Source organism: Raphanus sativus, chromosome 6, assembly GCF_000801105.2.
Source record: "Raphanus sativus cultivar WK10039 chromosome 6, ASM80110v3, whole genome shotgun sequence".
NCBI lineage: Eukaryota > Viridiplantae > Streptophyta > Magnoliopsida > Brassicales > Brassicaceae > Raphanus > Raphanus sativus.
Window position 1 is genome coordinate 32,984,510 of NC_079516.1, and position 9,120 is coordinate 32,993,629.

The 9,120-nt window shown below is 36.0% G+C and overlaps 1 protein-coding gene and 1 pseudogene across 1 annotated transcript; one reads left to right on the forward strand and one right to left on the reverse strand.

Annotated features, from left to right (window-relative positions):
- Positions 1-405: 405 nt before the first annotated feature.
- Positions 406-3,355, reverse strand: LOC108811916 (AP2-like ethylene-responsive transcription factor At2g41710; annotated as a pseudogene).
- A 4,574-nt stretch (positions 3,356-7,929) lies between these two features.
- On the forward strand, positions 7,930-8,532 carry LOC130495772 (uncharacterized). The gene has a single exon (XM_056987277.1). The coding sequence runs from the start codon at positions 7,930-7,932 to the stop codon at positions 8,530-8,532; it is 603 nt and encodes a 200-aa protein (XP_056843257.1).
- The last annotated feature ends 588 nt before the right edge of the window (positions 8,533-9,120 follow it).

Sequence of the window (9,120 nt, forward strand, 5' to 3'; positions counted from 1 at the left end):
TATTTTATTTTAAAATTTTACCATAATTTTACTATGGAAAAAAATATATTATAATACAATATATGTATCATGTTAAAACTATACACTGTGCTACAATTTTGAATCATGTTACATTCATTTATTGAATCATTATGTGTTATATAATTGTTGTTTTATTTTGTTGTTTGTGTGTCAATATTTTCTTAATCTCTGTTTGTTTGATGCTTATATTTAAATATAGGGGTGAATTGTTGTATATTATATTTTGAAATTCGTTAGAGTGCTTTGTGGTAGGGTTTAATGTTTCCTTGTTATAATTGTGATGCGTGGACTAATGCTAGTTAGTGCGGACGTGTGTGTTGTGGAATTCTACGTTGCGATATTAATTTGCATTGGAAGGAATTATTATACGATTACAGTTGAAGGTTTAATTATTACAGTCAAGTTTGAGTTTGTATGACCAAATTTTGTTTGATACCCAAGTCAAGTTCCGTGTATATTACATAAAGGTACTGGAAATATTAAAAGTGTAACAAATTAAGGTAACTATAAAAGATATTCAGAAACTAAAAAAATTGGCACGTAAACAGATCTTTGGATTGCTATGGTCAGGTTATCATCTCAGAGAACATCTCCATCTACTTGTATCTTCAGCACTTTCTCCTCCCGGCTCCTGTAGTAACAACAACCAGTGCTTGGATCTTCAGCACTTTCTCCTCCCGGCTCCTGTAAGCAGGTGACGCAGACAAATTGCTTAAGGCAAAGGAGGTGGAAGACGCCGATGATATTTGTTTTGTTTCTCCTTTTCTCTGATTAACGCCAATGTTTCGGGATTTGTATGGCTCTGTTGCCTCTGATGTGTCTTCCAGTATTTTAAGCTCAGTACCAGCGTCTTCAACCTTTGCATCCTCTGATGCTTATGATGAAGATTCTGGCTGATAGATTTTATTGACTCCCCACCACCACTTTATGTATCCTATCAGATTAATCTTTCTTTCCAGATAAAAGATGCCAAGAAAGTCACCTTCTGCTCCTCGATCATCACCTGCTCCTGTTGTTCAAGGAGAATAAGTTTTACATCTTATCGTGAAAATGTAATTAGAATCTCACCATAATGAATTTTACTGAAGTATTCAGGTCCAGGTGTCCAACTGAAGAGCTTAAACCTCAACGTTTAAAGCATACTAACATGGCAAACTCACTGGAAAGTAAATAAGTGTCCCAGGTCCCCAGTATTTCAAAGCAGCAAGGTCGTAAGTTCTAGCAGCAGCTTTTTCAACATATGCTCCTGCCAAGTGTATAAGTAACGTTTAAATCCAATCTGATACCAACTATGTTCGGATATACAAAAAAAAAACACAATGAATAACTGATGCGGTGAAATTTGCATCAAAGATGAAAACATTTAAGGAAAACAAAAAAAAAAGATCAGCTTTGTAGGATGTAGAAAAAAAAAGATAGACCTTATTTCCTTTCTTGTTCTGGTTTTGGTTCAGTGTACTCTTATCTTCTCTCAAAGGTGAGCACAGCGACCTGTCCATCTATGCCTGTACTTACAAAAACTCAAGAATCAATACACATCAGCATCTCATACTGCTATGAGAGACAGTACATTCAGTTCTTGTCTCAATGAGACATGATCGACAACCAAACAATTGTCAGAACAATCAACGATTTTAGATGACTCATCTCTCTGAATCGAACAATCACATCACCAGTCATAAGTTTAATTTCTCTGATGTCAGATTACACAATATGAAATTCAAAATTGAATAACTCCCCATCCTCATCCGGATCATAAACAGCTATTCAGATTAGAAGACACACAATCACAGTACCTGGTGACTCCACAGTAAATGGAACTCCTTTTGCCAGCGGTGCAGAGCTGCGTTTCGTTTCACTGATACGCTCAATGTGCAACCCCTCTCCTTCTTAAAACCTCTATGCAACAATATTTTATCATTCCGCCACCGTCACCGAGCTCTCTCTTCCTCCTCCTCCCACCTCTGTCTTAGTCCTTGATTCGACGACGACATCGACGCCATAATTAGAACCTCTTCCCCCTCCAATCAAAAAACAAACCCAAGTAAAGACACAACACAGACGCAATATGTGAAAGCTTGATACAGAACCATTACCTGTTCCTTATGTAAATGCAATTAGTCAGGATTTTTGATTCTTCAATCATTACATGTTCGTTGATGAACATCTCGACATCAATCCGGAGAGCTTCCCATAAAAGGATGGCTTGGCCTCTCCTAAACCAGATCGTGGAAGAACTATTATAGTGAAAATAAGATTAGTGGTTTCTGAATACGGAATGAAGAGATGGTTCTCTAAGCATGAAAGCATACCTTTTTATAGTCGAGATTCCACCGCCATCCATGAGTTAAGATTGCATTCAAGAGAGATCATGGGTATGGATTTAAGAAGATCTTGAAGAGGTTGAAGCTGTAACCGGTATCTCTGCGGATTGATGAGGAAGAAGATGAAACAACTCTCTTGTAACTCAGGTAAAGCATTGATCTCGAATGGCGGAGGAATACACACTGGTCCAACCCTAATAGAAAACGATGTTGTGTAGCAGCATTTAGACATTGATAAAATCGAGACGGGCTTGGTCTGTTGTGAGAAAATAAGCTTAGAATAGAGATGAAGCCCATAAGTTGTCTGGATATTTTAAATGAAACGATGCGCATAAGTGATAAGGACACGTGTCAATCTTTGGGAACATTATTTTATGACGTGAATGAAGGAGAAAAGTGACCCCTTTTCTTTATAATAATAAATTTAGTATTTAAAGTACTTATTTAAAACTTAGATACTTATTGTTATATATTATTTCAATATATCCTTTAGAAGATGGATTAATCACAAAAAATCGTTGCTACCATAAATCCTTTAGAACACTCAGCCAAACATGAACCGGAGACATAAGCTGGACATTCTCAGACACAATAAAACCAGACTGACATCATAGACAACCAAAGCAGTCAGAAATAAGCATCAAGTCAGGATGAGGGACTTCAAAAAGGACCAACAAAGACATAACCAATCGATAGCTTGAGTGAAACCATAATAAAGCTTCAAAAAACACTTGGCAGAATGCTAGCTTATTCTTAGCATCTAAGGCAATCTTCATCACTATACTTCAGTTATCATAGTTCGTACCATCTAATACTTCCGAAATGATAGAGAGACCTGGATTGTCGCCACTGGTGAGGAAGAAAGGTGAGTGAATGTTATCCAGAGGTAGATCGGCGACGATCGGAGATACATGCAACGTCGGAGCTGAGTCTTTCGGAATAGGAACTCGACGAGCTGACCACAGTGCTTGTCTTGCAATGCGACGCGATCTTCGTGCAATCACCACCATCTTCACAGATTTCGATCGAAAACGATGATCAGGAAACAGAGAAGAGATCAATCGAGTGAAGCATAGATCAATCTGAGGTCAAGGAAAGAAGAAAAGAAACGGATCGCTTGAGGTTTCAGCCTCAAAGCTCTGATACCATATTAGAGTTGATGAAACGATGAAGAAGATGATCGTAACAAACTTTTGTTATTTCTGTTATTGATGAAAAGTGTACATACAAATGTATTTATAGTAAGGTTTACATAACGGTATACACTTAACCAAACTAAACCGTAATAAACCAATATACTCTAATAAACTATTCAGATTTGATGTAGAGTTTGCAACTAACAGAAAGGTCTTCTAATTTATAAAGGAAACAAGCACATTTACCATAGTCTTTTGTCACGAGAATATATATATTGTTTAAGATATTGATTTTGTCAGCGAAAGGGATTTTTATCATTTTCATTGGAAGAAAATTCAAACGTAAAAAGAAGCGTGGGCTGTTATAACATGGATTGCACACATGAGTGGAATGCACGTTGAGTCGTTACCGTATCGTTTTCTATAATAACCTCCTCCCATTTAAACTATTAATTTTATTTGATTAAAGATTCTTTCCCCTTCAATGCATATTAAAGGTTTAAGTATTAGCAGGTGATCATCTTTTTAATCACCACATGCATACGCTTTGCAATTATGTAGGGTTCTTGAATATCTTGTTTTAAGATATGTATTAGCCCTTGGGTTCGATTCCATTTGGCCACCGGAACTAGCGTTAAATCGCAGAATACATGGGTTGCCGTCGGCCTCAGGGGGATTAGTCTTGGACCTAGAAAGTTTTTGGATCACCCCTTGGTTAATCAAAAAAAAAATGTATTAGCTCTTCCACAAGAAAAAAAATCTGTACAAGGCAAAAGTATGTCGAAAATTTTAAACAAATTGTCAATTTTTCAAAAGAGTTCGTAGTGATCTTTACTTTGTTAAATATCTCATGGACTAGTCTAAGATTTAGTATCTTGTAAAACCATCCTAAATTGAAAAGGTATGAAATCCAGATTGGTTTAAAATAGTGGGAACTATAATCAACCAAATAACATTTAACTTCAAAATAGAATTCTAGACTCATAATTCCACAACACCTAATATTATCAGAGATTATAAAATCTTCCAACAAATAGCAATTGACTACATACTATTAGAATTTTGGGAACTGACCAAAACGCTAGTAAATGATGAAAGAGTGACAAATGGTATGAAACTGATTCGGCCGACAATAACTAATAGGGCCAAGAGAAGCCCATTAAACAATCTGAGAGTAAGCAACACAGGTATTCTAGAAGAAGAGGAGGTACTCAAACTTAGGACGTACAACATCGGCTTATGTACTGCTTTGCGACAAAGCGTAGCATTTAGGTTTAATAGTCACTAAAACCTGAACCAGAAGTTTCTATTCATTGAAAGCCTCTTTGTGTATATATATCTCCCGTCTACTTTCATTACATTAATATAACTCTCGACCACCTTCTTCTTTGTCTTGTCTTTGCCAATATTGTTTTCCTAAATATATATAGCGTAGAAAATAATTACGTAATTCTTGTCTTCTCTCTTGCTATTTCATATTAATAAAAGAGTAAGGGCAACATATAAGTAACTGATTCTGTCTTCGAAGCCTCTACGTGGCGTAATCTCCTCAGTTTCTGCCAGCGTATGAGACAACAATTCTTTCTCCTTCCTTTGCATCTATATACTATTAAAGCAGGATCCTATTGGATTTTTTACTAAAAATACCCATTTCTTTAATAACATTGCATATTTCATTAAGGGCAATCAAGTAATATTAATAACACATCTATATTGGGTCACTTTTTTTAAATCCAGCCCATTGCCCACATCATCTCTTTTGGGTCATTTGGGCCGATTAACAAATCAGATTCAATTTTTATTTTTTTTTGGATCGGTTTCGAGTCAGATCTTTCCGGGTCCGGGTGGGTTCGGTTCTCATGCATAAGAACCTGAAAAATAACCAAATAACCAAAATATCTAAAACGGGTTCGGTTATTTATACTCAGAGTAACCAAAGTATCCGATTCGGTTCAAATTTTTGTATCCAAATTACTCAAAAGCAACCAAAAGTAACCAAAAATATCCATTATATACAGTTTTTTTGGGTAAAATTTTATCCAAACTATCATATTTTATCCAAAAATACTCAAAAGTACTAAAAATGACTACTATAGTTAACTTATGATATTAATTTAAAATATTAAAATAATTAAAAATATAATTATAACATATATTTTTAGATATATATTTACATTTCGGGTATCTTCGGGTACTCATTTGGTTCTCGGTTCGGATCGGGTTCGGATCGGTTCTTCGGATATAGCAATTTAGAATTCATTCGGATATTTACCCCGGGTCTGATCGGGTTCGGGACCCTGATTTTTGGGTCGGTTTTGGGTTGGTTCTTCGGGTCCGAATATTGTGATCAGACATATACTCATTTAAAATGAAACACGATAAAGAAAGATAAAAAGCTTAAGTCTTTTATAAAAAAACAAATATATGAAAATATGACATTTATTAAATATTTGTCAATTATAAAAAAAATAAAGGAAAATAAACCCGCGCTTTAAAAGCGCGGGTCAAAATCTAGTATTCATTAAAGGTAACCCACAACAGATGAGTAGATCACTAATACCGATTATTTCATTCAAGTTTGTATTCAATACTAATTAATTAGTTTGTGTTGTGAATATATTATGTGATCGACCCATTTCTGTCCAGACCGGACAGACCGGACCAAATCATTCCTGGTCGGACCAAACCGAACCGGACCGAACCGGACCGGACCAGACAAGTCTATGTTGAACTAGACATGACCAGGCCCGACTCAAGCCCAGCCCAATGGAGACTAGAAGCTGGCGGCCCAAGTAGAAGAAGAAGAAAGATACAGACAAGTCCAAGAAGATAAACATCAAGAAGATTCATGATTATCCATATGTAATTAGTGATTATCATAATCATAGATAGATTAGGATTTATATTCCCTTATGTTATGGAATTTATGTTTATCTCATTTCTACAACTTGTATATATATGGACCTTTGGTCCTTGTGATTAATAAGACGAATCACTTCCATTTACAACACGTTATCAGCACGAGCTAACCTAAAACTCGAGCTAAACCAAAAACCCTAGAAAACCCTAGTTTACCCGCCGACTTCAAACAGCTCGAACTCCCTAACCACGCGGAACCAGAAGACGAGCTACCTATCGATTTGAAGATCTCGGAGAGAAGAATCCAACGCCGAAGACCTTGACGCAATCCGAGTTCGGACGAGCCCGCAATCGTCGTTACAAATCAATCGGACAGGGAAACCCTAATCTGCCCGATTTCTCTCTCTAAAAGACTCAACTTCAAATCGATCGTTCTCCCAAACCATAGCGATCCAGACGACGTGTGACCTACCAATTTGAAGCTATTGAAGAGTAGAATCCAACGCCACAGACCTTACATCAATCCGTGATCAGACGCGTTCTCTACGACAGTTACAAGCCGCGCCGTCAGAACAGAAATAAACCTAAGGCTGCAAAATTTTCTCTCTAGTTTGTTTACAGCTGATTGTCTTTGATATTACTAACTTCTCTTTGATAATTTTGTTTAAGGAAAACAAAGGATCCCAGTAAGATCCATTGAGGTTAAGCTATCAAAGAGAAGTCAAGGAGCATATCAATCGAGTTTAAGGTAAGTTATCAAACTCCAAACATCTTTTGAGAACTTGGTTAATACTTTGAGAACTAGAAATCGATTGCTAAGCTTGATCTAGAGGTTTATAATTTGAACTTGAAACCACCATTGATATTGCTTGTTAAAATCGGATCATTAGGTTGCTAGTATTAAGTCTTGAATCATGAACTAAAGAACCCTAAGATCATTGTTAAAAATCGGAAATAATGTACTGAAACTGATTAGTCTTCTCTGATTGTTTGAGAATTAAACCTCCTGCAAGAAAATAAAATTTTCGAAAAGCAAAAAGAATTTTTGGAAAACCTAAAATATTTTCCTAATCCAAATTAGTTTTGGTTATCAATTTTCATAAACCAACTTTGAAAAGGAAATTTTATAATTAGAAACCAGAAACCAAAAGGAAATTTCTAAAGAATGTTAAACCCATCTTAACCTAATGGTAAACCGGTTTAAGATTGACCCCAATCGAACCTATCCGACCCTGGTTTAACCATCGACCTATGCAACTCCTAAAACCCTAAAACCCTTAGGATATTTATTTTAGATTCTTGTGTGCATCCTGGTCGATTTGTTATTGCATTGAAATGATTGTTTGTATATTGTTATTTCATCTCTAAATATGGCCGAGTGCCTTCATCAAAATATGACCGAATGGTCTTTATTTATTTGATGATGACCGAATGGTCTTTGCAGCCTAAATGGGCGCATGACATTGTTTCCTTATATAGCCAAATGGCATGAGAAACTAACTGATCATTGTTTGTGATGAATTCAGATGTCAATAAACTCAGATTACAGTGTCCTAAATCTCTCCGGAGATAATTATATTGAGTGGACCATGAACACTTCAGGAAGATTAAAACTCAGAGGAGTTTGGAAGTGTACCAAGTGGGATAATGATACCACTGCGAGTGAGAGGTCGTATGCCCTCAAGATCATGAAGGATAAACTCTGTGATGATCTAAAAATGATGTACAGCTACATCAATGATCCACATTATCTCTGGTACACATTGAACAACAGATACTCAGAAATGTTCTTGCACAAAGCAGAAAAGGAATGGCGACATATAAAGTTCCAGGATTATGAATCCGTGGACGACTATGACTCTGACCTTATGAGAATCGCCTACACTCTCAACCTATTTGGAGAGTCGACAACCAACAGGGATAAGCTCACCAAGACTCGTGAGACTATCCATCCGAGTGATGCGATATCATTATATCACGCCAGTAAGTGTACTACTTACTTTGATCTACTCGACAAACTGTTGGCAATCGAGAAAAAGAAGAAAACAAAGGCAGAGAACATCAAGCAATTTGATGAGATCTTATACATACATAAACTGAGACAAGAGTTTGATTTGAGTATTCCTGAAGCTGGAGAAGAACAAACCGAGTGGACTCATGTAGATAATGAGCTTGATCTATTCATTGAATAAGAATCAATGTAAGCCAAGTCCAAAGTGTTAAAAGGAATGGCCGGTTTTGTTTTATTTTTATTTTGACATCCTGAATTTTTATTTATGATTTGGTTTTCATTTTATTTTATCTTGTCATCTCTGGAAAGCATTAATAAAATTTTATCTTATCTTAAATGATTTGATTACAATCTTTGATTGAAAAATGACAAATAAATTTCGAAAATCAGTATGTCTAAAAGAGACCACGCCTATGGCATTTCCCTAAAGAGGGACGATTTTATTCACTCAAAATGAAAGCCCCATTGATTTATTTTGAATGGTTTCGAATGGGCTAAGGACAGAAATGTTCTTTCTGTTTATATAAAGAAATTGCCAAAGGTGTAAATGATCGAAAATAAATTCTCCATGTTGATCTAGACTATGCCAAATGATCAATATGATAAGGAACAATGGCATTTGGTAACCAGTAAGGTTAGCCACGAAATTATACTTAATGGTATGACCGGATTAGCCATCCGGATTTAAATTTTAAAATCTGATGCAAAGATTTAAAGGCACAAAAGAGTTCTCCCATAAATCTCACGTGTGTAGTATGAACACAAGGGA